This window comes from Cucurbita pepo, chromosome LG20 (assembly GCF_002806865.2).
Source record: "Cucurbita pepo subsp. pepo cultivar mu-cu-16 chromosome LG20, ASM280686v2, whole genome shotgun sequence".
NCBI classification, from domain to species: Eukaryota; Viridiplantae; Streptophyta; class Magnoliopsida; order Cucurbitales; family Cucurbitaceae; genus Cucurbita; species Cucurbita pepo.
This window is the reverse complement of record NC_036657.1, coordinates 4,721,861-4,741,151: the sequence shown is the minus strand read 5'-3', so window position 1 is coordinate 4,741,151 and position 19,291 is coordinate 4,721,861. Positions and strand designations below refer to the sequence as shown.

General features: G+C 35.3%; 1 protein-coding gene across 1 annotated transcript in view; it reads left to right on the top strand.

Annotated features, from left to right (window-relative positions):
* Positions 1–410: 410 nt before the first annotated feature.
* LOC111782659 (sister chromatid cohesion protein PDS5 homolog A-like) overlaps positions 411–19,291 on the top strand; it is a 23,419-nt gene continuing 4,538 nt past the window's right edge. The window contains exons 1-25 of the mRNA XM_023663456.1: positions 411–697; positions 1,592–1,795; positions 1,891–2,072; positions 4,577–4,703; positions 4,791–5,009; positions 6,450–6,666; positions 7,446–7,591; positions 7,700–7,845; positions 9,849–9,998; positions 10,588–10,636; positions 10,716–10,907; positions 11,602–11,784; positions 13,174–13,328; positions 13,407–13,533; positions 13,641–13,790; positions 13,877–13,936; positions 14,142–14,278; positions 14,380–14,497; positions 14,679–14,813; positions 14,934–15,130; positions 15,809–15,965; positions 16,092–16,238; positions 17,773–17,862; positions 17,951–18,577; positions 18,733–18,837. Of these exons, the coding sequence (XP_023519224.1) occupies positions 584–697; positions 1,592–1,795; positions 1,891–2,072; positions 4,577–4,703; positions 4,791–5,009; positions 6,450–6,666; positions 7,446–7,591; positions 7,700–7,845; positions 9,849–9,998; positions 10,588–10,636; positions 10,716–10,907; positions 11,602–11,784; positions 13,174–13,328; positions 13,407–13,533; positions 13,641–13,790; positions 13,877–13,936; positions 14,142–14,278; positions 14,380–14,497; positions 14,679–14,813; positions 14,934–15,130; positions 15,809–15,965; positions 16,092–16,238; positions 17,773–17,862; positions 17,951–18,577; positions 18,733–18,837 (4,134 nt within the window). The 5' untranslated portion in view covers positions 411–583. The remainder of the gene's footprint in view (positions 698–1,591; positions 1,796–1,890; positions 2,073–4,576; positions 4,704–4,790; positions 5,010–6,449; positions 6,667–7,445; positions 7,592–7,699; positions 7,846–9,848; positions 9,999–10,587; positions 10,637–10,715; positions 10,908–11,601; positions 11,785–13,173; positions 13,329–13,406; positions 13,534–13,640; positions 13,791–13,876; positions 13,937–14,141; positions 14,279–14,379; positions 14,498–14,678; positions 14,814–14,933; positions 15,131–15,808; positions 15,966–16,091; positions 16,239–17,772; positions 17,863–17,950; positions 18,578–18,732; positions 18,838–19,291) is intronic.

Here is a 19,291-nt window from a genome sequence, read left to right as displayed (position 1 = left end):
ATAAGTTTCAACTTTGGGATGTTTTCTCTTTAATAAAAATTATTATTATTATTTTATAAAATAAAAAAAAAAAGAACTTCAAACTAACCTTTTTTTTTTACAATAAAAATTATTATAATTTTAGAACGTTAGGAAAAATAAACTTATAATTAATTAATTAATTTTAAGAATAAATATGAAAACTAAAATTGGAAATTTAAAAGTAGTAATTGTAGGGTGAAAACTATAATTAAAAGAAGTAAAAGGACCAAAATTAGGAAGTTTTAAGTAGAGTGGGGCTGTTTTTGCAATTTAGAAGTTTTAAGTAGTGTGGAGTGGGGGGCTTTTTTGCAATTTGGAGGTTTTTACTTGGAAGATATTTATAGTTGGCCAAAATTTGTTGAGAACTTATTTCGCCACTGAGAGACGGAAGCGAAGAGAGCGGGACGAAGAACGAGCGCGAGAAAATTGAGAGAGTTTCAGAGAGTTTCAGAGAGTTTCAGAGTTCTTCTTCCATAATCCTTAATTCCACTCTTCACTGTCCATGATAGACCCCCTGCTTTCTTGAGATTCAGAAACTATACCGTTTCTTTCACCCTCCGCCATGGCCCAAAAGCTTCAGCAGCAGCAGCAGCAGCAGCAGCAGCAGCTCAAGGAGGTGGGATCCAAGCTCCACACTCCTCCCACCACTAAAGATGCTCTCATTAAGCTCTTGAAGGTACTCATTGCTCTAATTCTCATTCTTTTCCACCTCTCTTCTTACCCCAGTTTTGGGAAATTCACGCTTGTCTTTTTCCTCTGTTTCGATGAGGGGAGAGAGTTCTGGGAAACCAGAGCAAGGTGGAACTCGTCCTTTGAATTTTTGGTTTTGGTTTTTGTTTTTGTGGAATTTGGATGTGTTGCTTCGAGTAATTCAAGGTTTCAGTCTTCTTTTTTTCTTCTCATCTCGTATGGTTAGCTCAGCCGTTTGTTTTATTTATTTGTTCTTTTCGTTCGTCTCAAGTGAGCATTTTCGACTTCTCAGTTTCGATTTCTGTACTTTCCGGAATTGTAATGGGGGATTCTTGAGAAGTCTGTTCTGTAGTCAAAGTTCTTCACTCTCGTGTCCTCAATTGTGGGTGTTGGGTTAGATATTCCCCTTTAGTGTCTTTCTTCATTTTTCTTGAAGATGTTTTTCTTCCTTCGCCGTCCCGGTCCACAATTAGCGTAAAGTAATTTTCTCGGTCAAAGTTGTCTCGCATGGAGCTCTGGAAGTTTTGATTCAGTAGGATCTAGGTTTTTTGTGTGAATATTTGTCGGATTTTATTGGGATGTAATGCATGCATGTTGCCAGTGAGTCGTTTGTCTTCAAATTCTTATGAATTGTTCGGTTTTTGTGTACTCCTGAGTAAAACTTGCTCAACTCTTGACGCTCCATGGCAATTTAATGCTAATTCCATTGTTCAGTTTTTTATGCCCTTTATCGTTGGTATTAAGAACAATAATTTATGAGGTCCTTCCTAGGCAATCTGGGAATTGAAGAACAGAAAACTCAGTTATTAGTTACATGGTCTCTTTCTAAGGTTGATATATCATTTATGTGTCTCATGGTTTGCCGTCTTTCAATTTGCAGCAAGCTGTAGGGTACCTTTCTGAACTGGATCAATCACCGTCAGCTTTAATTTTGGAGTCGATGCAACCTTTTATTAACGCAATTATCAAGCCAGAATTGCTTCAACACCAAGATAGGGATGTCAGACTTCTAGTTGCAACATGTATTTGTGAAATAACACGAATAACAGCCCCTGAAGCTCCTTATAGCGATGATGTTTTAAAGGTAATACTGGCCAATGGGACTGGATTGTGTACTTATTAAGTCTGATTTATTAGTTAGACTATGCGGTGGTTTAACTTAAGTCCATCTTCTTGCAGGACATCTTTCACTTGATAGTGGGTACATTTAGTGGATTAAATGATACTACTGGTCCGTCATTTGGTAGGAGAGTTGTCATTTTGGAGACACTTGCTAAATACAGGTCGTGTGTTGTAATGTTGGACCTCGATTGTGAGGATCTGGTTAATGAAATGTTCAGCACATTTCTTTCCGTTGCCAGGTTTGTTTAATTGAATAGTTTTAATATTTTCAATTTAAATTGGCTTTGATGGACATCTTGTAATGACGGTGATAGTAATCATAGTAGCATCTAGAGAACATGATCCAATTGGTCCAATAATGATTGGTTAATATATTTGCTCTATGCAAGTTATGTCATAGCAGTTGCCGAGATTGGATACCTTCTCAAATTTCACCCCGTTCTTGATTATAGTCCAAGTATTGTGCATTATTATTGGTTGTTTACAATGAGTCTCAACGTCTATTTCACAATAAAAACACTATACAATAATGGGGACAATATTCTCATTGTTTTCGAGCTTTCTTGTTTTATTTTAGTGAAGCATTATTTATATTGTTGAGTCCTTGTGCTTACCTTTTCTTTCAGTATGTTGGTTTGTGTCTATCAGGGTTAAGCATCACATATACATCTATCTTTTAGCACATAAAAGTTCATCTATGGCTTGATTGGTTCAATATAGTCATCCACCTAATGTGTAAACTGTCTAATTGCTCTAGGTTTATTGATAATTCCCAAAGCACATCACATACTCTAGAAGATCCAAGTGTTTATAGAGGAGCATGAATGGGTGGTTTGTCATTAGAGGAGAAAGAGTGTGTTATCAACAATTTGTTATAAAAGATAGAAGGTAAATACCCAAGTAAGAGGACGACAGTGATACTTGATAGTTAATAGGAATCAGATATTGAGCATTTCTTTTTGAATCCTATCAAAGTGGTATAAGAGAAGTTGATCTTCTGGAATGGTAAAAATGGAATTATGCTTGGACGCAGTAGAAGAGAAGCTGTGAGCTTTATTGAGAGGTATTCTCAGAGATATTATACGAAGCGTCAATATGAGCACACTGAAAATTCCGATCCTTATTTAGAATCTACCTGCAATCATATTTCATATGATCCAACTTTTGACGATAATGATATGCAATCTGTGATGTGGACATTGAGTATTAAAAGTTCCTCCAAAGGTGTTTGATCGCATTCCTAATTTTTATTCAACTTCAAGGTTTCAACCTTCAATTGGATTGAATTTGATAAATTGTTTGTGAGTTCTCTTTATTAAGTATCCTATTGAATGTTTGTGATGTGGAAGAGGTTATAGGCACCATGGGATGTATAGATGCACTATGAATGGTTTGTGTAAGCTCTTCCCTGGCTTGTTTTGTAGGGAATTATTCAAAATCCATGGTACACACTTAAAGTGTAGCACCATGGGCAAAACGAGGTAGGAAATTGTGCAGTTGATAGAGGCTTTCCCTCAATGTAACTCCCTTTACAAGCTCTTATAGTGGGTTCAATGGGTTCCTTGCAGTTTTAGTACAGCAACGTCTATCATAGATGGCTGTAAGTTGATTTCTCCTTGATAGTTTATAGCCACGATTCTCTCCCATAATTCCTTGTGAAGTCAACACTACATCACCCGTTTTGTTGTAAACCAATAATTACTCAAGAGAAATGCAGTATAGGGGAGCTCTGGACCTAGTTAGAAGGTGAACATTGGGAAATGTGACATTATATATCCTTTACACGGTATGATGTACAATTTTATGGAATTGAGTTAACCTCAAACATCAACCATACCGTTTTTGTGGCTAAAAGACGTCATCAAATTTGTTCATTTGTTCAATGTTCTATTAAAGATAGAGGCATCAGTAGGCAGGTGGCTGTAAGCCATATCTTGTCCCAGTTAAGAAAGACCTTGGGGGCTAACAAACACTCTTCTGCTTTGGGATTTATGGGACCGATGACTTATTTCTACCATGAGGACCAAAGTTTTTTTTGAGGTCCACACAATGGATAATGCTAATATTTGTTGAGGTATTATTAATACAGTTGAAGGAACTCCCATCCATCTATTGCAACTTTAGAACATTTCACCTCTATTAACATAATTTTTGCCTTCAGGATAAGGTATGTTCACGGCCAATGGTATGCTTCCACACCCTAGAAGATCCAAGAATGACGGTATATTGGGCAAGCTTGTGAGAAAATGTCTTGTGGCGGGTAATTGTAGAAGAGTACAAGGAGTAGTGGTATTGGAAGAGTCTTATGTAGTTAAAGAGTAAGTAATAGGAGAGAATATTAATATCGTAAGGGAAAGGTTGATTTTCATTACATTAGTTACAGATTGTATGGGAGGTTGGGAGCCTTTCGAAAGCTTCTTGCTCTAGCATGTCCTTTTTCTGGGTTAAATTCAAAGAATTCTTATTTGAATTGTATCATTTTGTCTTGCTGGTCGTAGAGTTGCAAAAGATGGAAATGGATTTTGTCTGTTGGTTGTTTGGTTGGTTCCAAATGACATTTGGTGTATATTGGTGTCTGCTTATGTTTTTTCACGAGTAGATAATTAGCCTCAATCAAATGTCAATATTATTTGTAGTTATAGTTTGTTATCCTTCTTTCTTTCCCTCTTTTCCAGGTAAGATTTCTTTCTGTTCTAACTTTCAAGACATCTTCTATGTACTTAATTCTAATTGACCAATGCAGGGAGGATCATCCTGAAAGTGTTCTCTCGTCGATGCAAACTATAATGGTTGTTCTCTTGGAGGAGAGTGAGGACATTAGAGAGGAGCTCTTATTTACTTTATTATCCACTCTAGGTCGCAATAAAAGTGTAAGTAGCCTTCTTACCAGGACATGCAATTTTTCTGATATGTAGTTCCACTATTACAGAAATGATGCTTCATGATCTGAATTCCAGAATGTTTCTTCGGCTGCAAGGAAGCTTGCTATGAATGTCATACAGAGTTCTGCTGGAAAACTTGAAGCTGCTGCAAAACAGTTTCTTGTAACTTCAATGTCAGGAGAAAACAAACCACCATACAATCTGATTGATTACCATGAAGTTATTTATGACATATATCGATGTGCCCCTCAGATCCTATCAGGAATTGCTGCATATCTCATAGGAGAGTTACTGGTAAAGTCTGTTGGTGACTATTTCACTTGTCTATTTCTCTCTGTTTTTTTTTATCTCATATGTGGAATGGTATATTAATGGTTGTAGTTTTATGTCTTCATGGCTTTTTTGAATATGATTGCTTGCTTGAACATAACTGAAAATGAAGGTTTTCGAACACTTCTGGTCCTTGAGCTTTCATAGAAATAACAATTTGGTCCCTGAACTTTGTTGTGTTACAATTTAATCTCTGTACATTTAAATTTATAACGGTTTAGTTTTTGAACTTTAACATGTAACAATTTAGTCCCTATGCTTTCTTTCAAGTTTGTAACAATTGTTATAAATTTGAAATTATAAAGATTAAATTGTTACAAACTAGTGACTAAATTCCATAAAAGTTTTTTTTTAACCAAAATGAAATGCATGTTTTGTTTTGTGTTTTTAGACATCCTAGTTCCTCCAACAGTCTAAAGTTCCCTCCTTGTTTCTCCTCCTCTCACTTTGTTCTTCCTTCCCCTCCCACCGATCAGCCATGCTGTTTGATTTCTGGTTCCTATAAGGAGTTGCAAATATCCTGCTTTAGGTGCTTGAATCAATACACATCATTGAAAGTTGATTTTTAGAAGAAGTACGGATGTACTAGAGTTAGAAATATGGAAATACAATTCCACCCTTATGCAGTTGAGCTGGGTTCTTTGGTATGGATTTGTTCTACGTTCATAGATATCCTTAGACGACTCCCATATGTCAGGGAATTCTACCTTACATAACAAAAATCCTTCTGTGCATGATGGATCAAAATGTTTTCTCATTCAAGGGGCACCTTTCTTGAAATTTCAAAACTGAAGAACACTGAACTAAGGTTGCATTGTGCTTCCTGTTTGTCAAAACTAGTTGGGCGGGGGTGGTTCTTGGCATGTTGGTGGGTTTGCTTGCAAGGTAAAGAGATGCTAACGTTAGCAATTCTTGAATATCAATTCTTCTAAATCCTGTAGGTTTGTTTTAGAGAATGATTCTAGGTTTAGGGTTTAAAAGAATCATGTTTCAGATGGAGATGAAGTTTTTATTCTCCTAGTTTATTAAATAAATTCGATTTGTTCAAGGTTGCATTAATATGCATGAGTATTGAAGCATAAAGTTTAATTTTTCAAGGTGTTTTCTTTTCCAAGGATACTTTTGGTTGTCTTCATTCGTTCAAGAGCTGCTGTCTTTGCACTGATTCCACGGAAGTTTAATGGTCATTCATTCACCTACGTGTCATGAAAGTTCTTGTTCATGGTTGTTCTCTTTATGGTTGTTTTTCACTCTCTTTGTGAGTTTGTATCCCCTAAACTTTTAATCATTTACATCATATCAATAAAAAAATTATTTATCATTAAAAAACAGAACTGAGATTAAATATGTACTCTAGAATGTTGGTCACTTTCTATTTCTTCTCCATGCCGAAATTTTTTGCAGACTGATCAGCTGGATACTCGTCTAAAGGCTGTTAGATTGGTCGGAGATCTGTTTTCTCTTCCTGGCTCTTCTATATCTGAAGTTTTTCGGCCAATTTTCTCCGAGTTTCTAAAAAGATTGACAGATAGGGTTGTTGAGGTTCGTATGTCTGTCCTAGTGCACGTGAAGAGCTGTCTACTATCGAATCCTCTTAGGGATGAAGCATCTGAAATCATTTGTAAGTCTTACACATTTTCTTCCTTTCTGTTCATTTTTTTTTTTTTTTTGGNCGATAAAAGCTTTATATTCATGTAGAATTTTAATTCGTTGTAAACCTAGATGAAAAGTTTCTTACCCAACAAAAGGACAAAGGTCATAAGGGAGCTTTTTGTTGGTCATGATGAATACAAAAGATGGATGACTATAAAACTTGTTAGTGTTTGAAGACCTTAGGAAGATATAAACATTCCACTATTTTGCCAATATAAATGTCAGCTCATTTGATATCAAACATGTACTCTTGACCAAGAGGACAGAGCTTTGAATCCCCTACTCAGCATATTGTGGAACTAATAAAAAAGATTCTACTATTTTGCAACTTTAACATTGGTGAGTTTTGATATAATGAACTTTATTTTAACCCATTAGCTTAAGTTTTTGGAGATGGGTGATTTAACATGGTATTGAAGTAGGAGGTCCTATCTTCAAACTCCCATCAGTAGCTGCTTTGGGAGGGGATTCTTCTTGCCCTTGCCTTTAGGGTGTCTCCTTTTTCGATAGAAATATGTCGTTAGGTTTCTTATAAAAAACAAAAACCTGTAATATCATTCCTTTCCAATTCATATTGATTCTCACTTATCAAGCCTTCTACAAGTTTTCAAGCCCACGAATGAGGGGAGTGTTAAAGTATTGATATACTTAAATTTACTGTAACCCATACGCTTATGCTTGTGTGTCGATGAGTGGTGTATCAGTTGGTAATGTTGGCTGATTTCGTTTTTGATTTGGCCTTTGTAGCTGCTCTTTCTGACAGGCTATTGGACTTTGATGAAAATGTCCGAAAACAAGTTGTTGCTGTAATTTGCGATATGACATGCCTTTCCTTAAATGCAATTCCACTCGATACTATAAAGCTTGTTGCTGAACGGCTTCGAGATAAATCTGTAAGCATCCATCTTCTATGATCATTATTGCTGTTAAAACTTCTGTTGTGACTATCATGATTATTCAAGACGAATTCAATTCTTTCTTCCTATTCTCTAAACATGCAGCTACTCGTTAAAAGATATACAATGGAGAGGCTAGCTGAGATATACAAGATCTATTCTGTGAAATCTTCCGCTGAATCAACCAATCCGGACAATTTCACCTGGATTCCTGGGAGGATTTTGAGATGCTACTATGACAAGGATTTCAGGTCAGTGAAGTTTATTTGTCTTACAACTTAAGATGCAAGTAGCTTGTAATATGTCTTCATTTTCCAGGAATGTGTGGTAGTTTATTCTAGCACTATTGTTCATTTTCCAATTTGTTAAAATTGGGATGCCCTTCATATTCCCAATTTAGTTTGTTAATGTTTTTATTTATTCATTCATTTATTTGCTTCCTTTGGGAGTTTGTATTAAAAAAATATAGATATTATTTTTGAACCCTACGCTGAATTACTTTCTTTGGGAATCTCAGGATGACATGTTTTTTTAAGTGTCAATAGCCACAAAGAGTGGCGCAAGTCTTGTGATGCTAAGGAAACCAAAAATGTATGAAGTACAGGATTGAAATAAATTGAGAAACAGAAGTTTCAAGCTGTGATAAAAAAAGCTTTGCTTTCATAATTGTGAATGGAGCGGGATCAAAGATCCTTACATAATTTCATGGAACCATTTTCCACCCAAAAACTTCCAGTATCAAGTCCAGAAGTTATAAACGAAGGAGCAGGTCATAGAAAGATGAATTTGGTATTCTGTATTCCTTTTACACAAGAATGAGAAGAAACTCTGTTTTGGAGGTCCCCTGTACTGGTAACCCCCATGGGTAAGCCCTCAAGGGGAAAAAACGATCTCTTTGGGATATATGTCACCTCAACTTCCCCCATGGTTAAGCCCTCAAGGGGAGAAAATGATCTCTTTGGGATATATGCCACCTCAACTGCTGTTAAATAAAGGATCCTACTTGAAATCATGGCTGTTAATTAGGGCACAATTTAAAGATTAAATCTTGTAGGTTTCTCTGAAAATACAGACCCAATTAAGGATGTATTCCAAACTTTGAGAGGGTTTTATTTGTTCTGTTGGCAACTTGTAAATTTTGGGCTGAAGGTGATGCTAGAGGCTGACTTATTCCAATGATGAGTCCGGAAGGTTGTTTTCTTACAATTGCCATTTTTCTTTTTAACCCTCTCACAAATGCTTCTGCTCAGCTTAGAGATGTAATGCCAAGGAGTTTTGGGTGAAATTTTATCAGAAGGAAACGTCCAAATATGATCAGGGGATGAAGAATAGTACTTTGCATGAAGAATAGTACTTTGCTTGATTTTTCTTTTTCTTTCTTTGTTTTCCCTCACTTTTGTGAGTTTGAGTCCCTTGAACATTTCCTTTTCATTCATCAATAAGACGTTTCTTAAGAAGTTTATTGTAAACAAAAAGAGCTTTTTTCCTCCGATTTATGTTGCTGCTACCTAGATCCCCCCAGGAGACAAGTTGTTCCAAGTAATAGCTAAAAGAGAAGTAGATTCAATGAAAGTTGATATCGCAATTCTTATCCATGAAGATTTGGGCATTACGCTCCAACTAAAGATTCCAAGAGAAGGCATGAACATGACAAAGCCAAATGATCTTTTTATCCTTTTTAAAAGCATCACCTTAGCAAGAGAGAGATAAATGATAGAGTATCATTCGGTCTTGGGAATTCCCATCTAAAGGCTCCTTGCAAAAAATTCTAGAACTTGCTTACAAAGTTGAATCTGTGTTTCTTCATTGGAATAGCACATTGGAGAGCAACTTGGGGATAAATACGGCCAAGAGACCTGTTTTGGAGCTTGCAAAAGGTATGCATGAGTGCCTGAGGTCTCATATGAAGAGTTTTACCCTCTTGGGGAAACGACCAGAGCCAGACCAAACATGCTGATATAATGCTGAGTTAGTACTTGATCCATTGAAGGAAAGAGATTGATTGATTTATTTTTTCTTCGTTGCATGCTTCAAGCTCTTGCTGTAAAGTTCGTTTTATAGTGGTTTGAAGGAACTGCTAGCTGCTTTATTGTAGATAGTATTCTATTGTAACTTTTAGCCATTGGTGCTGTAAGCATTGCATTTCTATCATTCTTCTATGCATTGGATTGCCATTCTTTTCTTGATTTTGTGTTGCGTGAGTGAATGGATGAGCTTGATCTCGGGTTATTGATTTTTAGATTTTGATTTGCAGATCTGATGTGATTGAATCCATTCTTTGTGAGTCACTTTTCCCATTTGAGTTTCCAGTGAAGGATAGAGTTAAGCATTTGCTCAGAGTTTTCTCCACATTTGACAAAGTTGAACTCAAGGCTCTCGAGAAGATTCTGGAGCAAAAACAAAGGTATGCATTTATTAGACCAAGAACCTTGAGGCTGTGTCTGTTTCACAGGGCTTGAGATTGGTTTTGGGAAGGATATAACAATCTTTGTTTTGTAGATATTTACTTTTAAAATCTAGATAGTTGTTATCCAAGGATAAAAATGAAATTTTATAATCCTTCTTGGAGATGAAACTTTTTTCCTTGGGAAATGAGTAGGAGAGTGGAGAAAGAAATTACTCATTATTATTTTCTAGTTAATGTGTGAATTAATTTTAATTCTTTAATTTATTATTCATCTAATACAAATATTTTTTTAATTAAATTTAATAATTTAAATTACTTTTTCCATAAGTAAAACCAGATATTAATTATCTTGCACATTCAAACTCAAATGTTTTTTATCCTACACATTTATATCCTAGGTTTTTAACTCCAATATATTTAATATCCATACCCATCATATAATATCAGTGATCCAAATATCCATACCCAAATATAGTATTAGCGAACCAAATGGGCCGCAAGTGAATTTTTACAAACCTCCCAATCCTACAATAAGTAAATAACTGATGCACACTACTTTCATTGTGGGTCCACTTGAATTTTCCAGGTTGCAGCTAGAGATGCAGAGGTACCTGTCTCTTAGGCAGATGAACCAGGTTTGTGAATATTCCATGTATGGAAGTTTATTTACTAATAATAGGCAGAGTTGGAGATTTTGATTGGTTTAAGATGCAGGATGGTGATGCTCCTGAGACCCAGAAGAAAATACTGTTCGGCTTTCGAGTTATGGCTCGGTCATTTGCTGATCCTGCAAAATCTGAGGAAAATTTTCAGATTCTTGATCAATTGAAAGATGCCAATGTCTGGAGGATTTTGAGCAATCTCATTGATCCAAATACGAACTTCCATCAAGCTTGCAACTTGCGGGTGAGAAGTGAATTACCATATAGGCATTTAAACAAATCTTCCTTGCTGAGCATGGGAGGTACTTGGTCTGTGTGAATTGAACGTACATTAGGTCTCCTTTTTATTTATTATTTAGTTTTATGAAGATCAACTGCTTTTTGACCAAGATTAAAGCCAAAACAATCTGGTTTTCTGAAAGGAGTTTTAGGAGTGAATTAGTTTTATGTCTCTCGAGCTTCAATTGCAAAAGAGTGCAGAAATTTCCCTCTATTTATGATATTGCATGCTCAGGCCCGAGTAAGCTGAGTTTTTCTTCCATTCTGCAATTTATTTCATATGCTTCCTCCCTACCCCTCCCCTCCCTATTTATTGGTTTTAAGTAAGCAAAAAATTTGAATAGAAGTGCGTGGAGAAAGCCTACAACAAATCAAAAATTATAAATAGATTACATAAGGCACTCCAAGTGGAAGAGACACACAATTCCCAACTAGTTTCCACCCCTTTTATTGCCAGTGTTACTCTCTTCTACAAATACATCCAAGAAGATCGTATTTGTGGGTTTGGGGTTTAGTTGCTTATTTTGGAACTGAAAATTCCATCTTCCTTTTTAGACATTTTGAGGGGTCTGCTTTTGCTTTAGATTTTCAAGAAATATTTGTAATGAAACTTTTTTTTTTTTTTTTTTTTTTTTTTTTTTTTTTNTTTATGCTTTCAGGATGAGTTGCTCAAAATTCTGGGTGAGAAACACCGCTTGTATGATTTTCTAAACTCATTATCTGTGAAGTGTTCCTATTTACTTTTCAACAAGGAACATACAAAGGAAATCCTTCAGGAAGTGGAGATTCAAAAATCTTCTGGCAGCATGCAAGACATAAAATCTTCTATGACTATGTTAGTGGTAAAAACCTATCATGGCTTAATCTTTCAATTTGCATCTGAAGTATGATCTCGGTGATATTTCTGTCTACTCTCTTGTATTATGGCCTTGCAGTTGACCTTTCTGACAATTTTGCACATTGTGGTTTTCTGTTTAACGTATCAGCACAATAATCTGTGCTTATATTTACTTTTGGGTGACTTTTGTTTATAAGTAATGAATGTTTCAAGAATTTTTGTACAACTAAAACATAATGTTATGAACTTATACTTTCAAATTAAATGATTGTGCTTAGTTATCTGCAAGAACAAGTATTTGTACTTTCAATGTGTCCATGGTTATGCTTAAGCTTACCTAGTTGCCTAAACTGGGCTTATTCAAACTGATGTCACGAGCTTTGATGTTGAGCTTGATTTCTTTCAAATTATTTTAATTGATTGTAAGATTTAGAAGGTTATTGGAAATATTAGTTATTTCAGTTGAACTCTTTCTTTTTTGGTATAGGGTTGTGGTGGTATCACTTAGTATGTTCTCATGTTCCTCTCTATGGCATTAGCACTTGAAACAATATAATATGGAGGCTAAACACTTTCAATGGATCTTTATATCTTATAAGAAAGAAGATGGAGGGGATGCGGGGTTTGATCTATAAGCTGTGTTTTAAAGTTTATGCTTCCACATGGTGTTCCCTCTATATATAATTTTGTTATTACAACTTCTCTCTATCTTTGCTGATTGGGAGTCTTTTTTTGTTACCTCCTTGGCTTGGTGGTGCTATCTCCCTCCCTTTGTACTCTCTTGGTAATCTTATCACTAAAAAACAAAAGATTGGTTTTTTTTGCCATAGAGAGAACTGTTGGAAGTAATGGACAGAGAAAGAACATGCCTTCTAGTATTCTTTTTAACTTCTATTAATTTTTTTGTTTAGTTCCTTGTATAAAAAGGGCCATTTCACAGTCAATTTCCTTGTCACAGTTCAATGTCCGTTGGGTATTTATAAGGGATACTTAATTGTCTACTTTGTGGATGTATATTTAGAAGATTGACTGAAAATAGAGGCCTCTGAAAATGTGCCATCCTTTGGTTGAATGAAACTAACTTGCTTTTTAAGACAAATTAGATAATTGAGAAGGGATTTGAGATAAAATTGATTTCTTGAGGTTTTTAGCCCTTAAAAAGATTATTAGATTTTAGTATTACTTTTATTTATTTTTTTACTTATTATTATTATGGTGATCCGTGGTCAAATCTTGTATAATCTTTCATTATTTTGTTCTTTTTTCCCCTCTAAGATGTCTCAAAGGGATGTCCATCCTGTTGGTCCCTTCTATATAACTCCATGATATGTTATTTGTTTTTCTCTCGTAATAAAGTCATGATTAAAATTCTCCCGGACATTTTTTTTTTCAGATTCTTGCACGCTTCAGTCCTGTGTTATTCAGTGGGTTTGAGGAGGAGCTAATCAATTTTCTTAAAGATGACAACGAGATAATTAAAGAAGGAATCCTCCACATTTTAGCCAAAGCTGGTGGTACAATCCGCGAACAACTGGCTGTTTCATCAAGGTATAGCTGAAGAACTTTCTCTGTTTGAACTTGGTTATTGAATATTGTATTACCCATCTTCTTGTTATTTATCTCCAGCTCCATAGACCTTATATTAGAGCGGCTCTGCTTAGAAGGCACTAGAAGACAGGCGAAGTATGCTGTACATGCTTTGGCTGCTATAACAAAAGACGATGGGCTAAAATCACTTTCTGTTCTGTACAAGGTTTGTTTCAGCATTTTCATGTACCAACTAATAATCATTTTTAGAAGGAATGTTCTCATGACTTCATGATGGTCCTTCCATAATTCACAACTTCTTAAAAATTGTAGAGGCTTGTGGATATGCTTGAGGAGAAGACCCATTTGCCTGCTGTACTTCAGTCTCTCGGATGTATAGCTCAGACTGCAATGCCTGTTTTTGAAACTAGAGAGAAGGAAATTGAAGAGTTTATTATAAACAAGATTCTCAGATGTGATTCGGTAAGTTTCCATCATTGGGTTTATGTTGTTTCTTGAGTATGATTTGATGCTAATTACATTTATGATTACTAATGTTTCTATTTCAGAAAGTGGGAGATAATGCGAAAACCTCATGGGAGAAAAGAAGTGAGGCTTGCTTGTTAAAGGTGGATCACTTTGGATTGTTTCTTTCTCCCTCACTCTCTCTCTCTCTCTCTCTCTCTCTCACACACACACACACACACACTAGCAAACATTTGTGATTGAAAATAATTAACAATTTCCATCAAACATTTCACAACATAAACTTTCGATATTTGATTTTTTTTTTTTTTTTCTCTCACTACGCCACTCACTTTTCCTGAGAAACAGATATTTTCCATTAAGACCTTGGTCAAGAGCTATTTACCTGTCAAGGATGCTCACCTCCGTCTTGGAATCAATACTCTTCTAGAGATCCTTGGTAACATTCTTGCCCATGGAGAAATATCAAAAGATATCAAATCAAGGTAGTCACATCAATATCAGAATAATTTTTATTCACATTGCAGTCCAGGAGTATCGTGTATAACAAGCGCTTATTGATTGAGGCTTTTTTCCTGTTTTACAGTTCAGTTGACAAAGCCCATTTAAGACTTGCATCTGCAAAGGCAATTCTTCGATTATCTAAGCAATGGGATGATAAGATACCAATTAGTACCTTTCACTTAACCTTAAAAACACCTGAGGCAAGTCCACAATAAGTTTGTGTTCTCGAACTGTACATATTTTATCTTTTAACTTCTTGATGTATTTCTGATCTCATATAAGTAGTATTGAAACTTATTCTTGGCATTGTCATACTAAGGAAGTGATTTATTTGTGAATGTAAGATTAATTGGTGCTTTTGCATGTTTTGTTGTCTTGTAGATCACTTTTCCTCAAGCTAGGAAAGTATTCTTGAGCAAAGTTCATCAATACATAAAGGACAGAATGTTGGATGCAAAATATGCATGTGCATTTTTATTTAACATAAATGGTTCCAATCCATTTGAGTTCGATGAGGTATTTACTCTAGATTTGATTGGAACTGGTTTTTCATTCATCAGAGAAATGCACATCTCATCGCTTCCAATGGCTGGCATTTCAATTATTGTTAATTTCATGTACTATTTGAATTAACAGGAGAAACAAAATCTGGCTGATATTATTCAAATGCATCACCAAGCTAAAGCACGACAACTGTCAGTGCAATCCGAAACCAATTCAACACCAGCCTATCCGGAATATCTAGTGCCATACGTGGTCCATGCTCTTGCTCATCATTCATGCCCAGATGTTGATGAATGCAAGGATGTCGAAGCATATGAACTAGTATATAGGCAAGTTTATCTCACAATATTCACCTATATTTATTCTGGGGGTATATATATATATATATATATATATATATATATATTAGAAAAGAAAATGTAGAAACATCCGTTAAAAATAGGGAGTAAAAGGTATCCTCTCAAGCCAGACAGGAGGCGACAATTAACTCTTAGAAAGGCTGCACCATCTAGTGACCAAAAGGATAATTTGGTCCAGCATCTCTTGAGAAGAGAGTCTTATATCGGAAGAGTCTATAATTCATTTCAAGTCAAATGACCCATATAAAACAGCAACAACTATCTCATTGCAGAATCTTATGCCAAATAATACCTCAAACCAGAAAATCCTCCAAGAGGTTCTAGAATGTAGATTCAAAGCTTAGCAAAGACAATGTAACTTTTGCAGAGAAGGGGCTAGGGGTACGCTTATATATATGGCAATAGCCTTTTATAAGTAAAGGTGTAGCCATCTGTTTTCTCAAAAAAAAAAAAAAAAAAAAAAAAAAAAAAAAAAAAAAAAAAAAAAAAAAAAANAGAAGAAAAGAAAAATCTAGGTGTCTCACTGGATGTATGTTCATTTAGGTTATCAAGGGCCTCTTGTTAGTTTATTAGTTTCTTAAATCATATTCACCAATCAGTAACATTTTAAAAAACCATCTTTTCTTGGACTCATTTTGTATATTTCAGGCGATTGCACCTAATTCTTTCTCTACTAGTTCATAAAGACGAAGATGTCAAGTCTGAGGCTAATAATACCAGGGAGAAGGAAAATATTTCTACCATATTCTCCATCTTTCATAGTATTAAAAATAGTGAAGATATAGTTGATGCAACAAAGTCGAAGGTTAGGATACAAAATATCTTGTTGGCTTCTATTCTCCCATTCTATTCTGTTTTTTTCTTTCAATATTCTTAATCGGAGAAGACTCTAATGACCACATTTGATAATTTTAATCATTGGGGTTTTCAGATTTCATTTGCAATTTGTGATCTTGGATTGTCAATCATCAAAAGATTGGCCCGGAAAGAGGATGATTTTCGAGGATTGACTGCATCAATTTCTCTGCCTTCCATGTTGTACAAAACGAAGGAAAAGAAAGGAGGAGAAGATTCTGTTGTATGTTCAAAGCTTCTGCCTGAAATATGTACTCTTGTGACTCAATTTAATGTGTATTTTACTAATAAGTTGGCAAAGAGTTTTTTGATATATGAACAAAACTAGGAAAGTCTAGTTTCTCTTGAAAGTTATGTTGTAGTAGCTAAGAAAGGAAACTTTTTAGTCATTCCCATTATATAGGGGTCTTGCTGAAGTGTGACATATAGGCATGGGGTTATGGGTTTCACAATCCCTTCTTGTGGAATCACCTGGAGTCGCTCTTGCCCAAATTTGATGATGTATTTATTATATTAAAATTAATCTTTTTTTTAAATTGATAAAAGTATTATAATCTATTTTTAAAATTGAAAATGGATAGTAATAAATTATTGAAATTAGTTTTGGAGCTAGTTCATATTAGTGAGTTGGAAAGTTGTGCCGAGGGATTTCAGAGGGTGGGCTTGGGGTGGGGGATTTGGCAAATAAGTGTTTCTCTTGGACTAGTGGTGCTTGTAAAGATCCCACTCCCTAGGAAAAGGTCAAATCCTTTGGCATGCAGCCTTTCTTCCCTCCAATTTATAAAATATTTTGGTTAAAAGAGTTTAGAGAGTTTAAAGATACTGAGAGAAATCAGTTCAGATTGATATGCATTTCATGGATCTCCTGGGGTTGTTGTTAAAGAGTTTCATAGGTCTTTTGAGAAGCAAATATAGAGCGCTAATTCGTCCAGTGTCCTCTGCTCCCAAGAGTTTGGGATCAGATTTTATTTAAAGATTTTTGGCCTATCTTTGTGTCTGCCGGACTCATTTTTGGAGTGGTTTTGCACCCTTGGAGGAAAGCAAGGATTTTGTGGAAATTTGGAAGGAAAGAAATTGGTTTCAAAGACAAGTCCTGTACTTTTGAGTTCTTTTATATGATACTGTACAAATTACTTCATTCTTATGGTGTCTTGGACACAAGAAATTCTTTTTCAATTTTAGTCCCTCTAATTCTCCAGGATTCGGACGTTGTGGTGCTTCACTAGTTTTTCTTTGGGGGTACCTCACCCTTCTGCCACTTGGCTGGTTTTCTCCATTTTGATGGCTTAATATGTCTCTGTTTCTTATAAAAAAAGATCTTAACAGTTGGAGCAATCTCTTGTAGTTGACTTTTGTTTTGTTTGTTTTTTCTGTTGTTTGAGCTGTTCTTTTTTATAGGCACCTCCTTTTAACTTTCATTTACCAATTTATAGGCACCTCATTTTATACTTTCATTTATCAAGCTGGTTTTTTTTCTCATTATTTGTTTATGAGTTCATTACTAATTATTTTATAGATAGTATTTATATACATACTGAACTATGACTTACCGTTGGAAAAAGAATGTTAGAAGATGTTTCTTTAACATTTTCCTTTAGATTGCAATAATATTGAGAGTTAATTGTAGTTTAGTCATGGGTTATGTTGATGGACTGATATTAATGATACTATGAATCCGAATCATGGCGGAGACTTTATACATGGTCCTTGCATGGTGGTTTGGTGATTGTTTTCTGATGTGATCATGTTTTTGACAGGCTGATCAAACTGAAAGTGAAGCAAAAACATGGTTGGTTGATGAAAGTGTTTTGGCTCACTTTGGGTCACTCAAGTTAGAATCAACTGAGGTTTTATGTTTTATCACTATGCGTGTTTTATGTATGACTGCGTCATACTTTAACTTCCTAAGTCTTAACACGATTTTTTAATCATCAGATTTGTACAGAAGCTGCTGCAGATGAGGTTCAGAATAAAGATGAAAAAGATGGAAATAACGTGCCTCTCGGAAAAATGATTAAAGTTATGAAGTCATCGGGATCAAGGGGAAAAAAGTCTAAAAATGTCAAGAAGAAACTGGTTGAGAAGAAGAATGCAGAAAACAATGTTGATATCTTGACAATGGTGAGGGAAATAAATCTGAGTACTACGAGCAAACTTGAATCAACCAATGGTCGTGAAGATTTTCATGTTAAGAGAACGAATGTGGATGCAATGCCCGCAAGGAGCAAAAAAAGAAAAAGTAGTGATGCAACATCTATTCCAGTCTCAAAACATCAAAAATCATCATCTGGCCATAGTCGTTCTAGATCCAGAAGTACTTCAAAGGCACATTCACCTGGTTCAGGAAATACCTCACTGAGTGAAGTTGACATGGGGAAAAACCATGATTCAGATGACGATGTATCCAAAGCGAAGATGATTGGAGGAAGCAGAGCGTCAGATTTGTTGGTCTCATGTTTGAAAAAGCCTACAGTTTCTTCCAAGTCTAAAGCCAAAGGTTCGGGCAAGGGTAATTATGATGAGGAAAATGACCTTGAAAATTCCATCGACCTTGTTGATAAGGTGGCATCTTAACTATGCCTTGATCATTCCTTCCCGCTTATCTTTGTACTTATATTGCATTTATTTAATTCCTCTCTTTCTAGTGTTTTTTTAACATCGTGAGTATTGGCAGTCAGGTCAACTTACACCCATCATTCTTCCTTTTTAACATGCAGCATTCTAGTGCTCCGGAAAAGGTTGATAAGAACAAGAGTAACTTGAAATCCTCAAGTGGGGCTGTCAAGAAGAGGAAACGAAGAAGCATTGCAGGATTAGCAAGGGTATGCTGTTTTCTAATAGTGATATGCATGTTAATCTAACTATTTGTCCAGTTGACGTGCTCAATTATGTAGCATGTAGAACTAATCTTAAGGAATTTGGTTGACAGAAAAAATGCACCTTCGACATATTCTAGCATTAACATCTGAATCTTAATTATGTGTGCTAACAATTAGTCTTCTATGTACCAAAATGTTCTAATCTCAAGCATGAAGAACTCTGTTCATCACGGACTTATGTAGGCCACCAATTTTTCTAAATCGGAAACAAACTTTTATTAATAAATGATAAGAATATAAAAGTTCAAGGATACTAACTCCCATAAGGAGTGAAAGAGAAAGGAAAACAAATATACTACCAACCAAACAAAGCAAAACAAGAACCAACCAAACCTAAGGCTCCAACCACTGGTTCCTGAACAAACCCAGCAAAAAGAAACTAAAAAAAAAAAAAAAA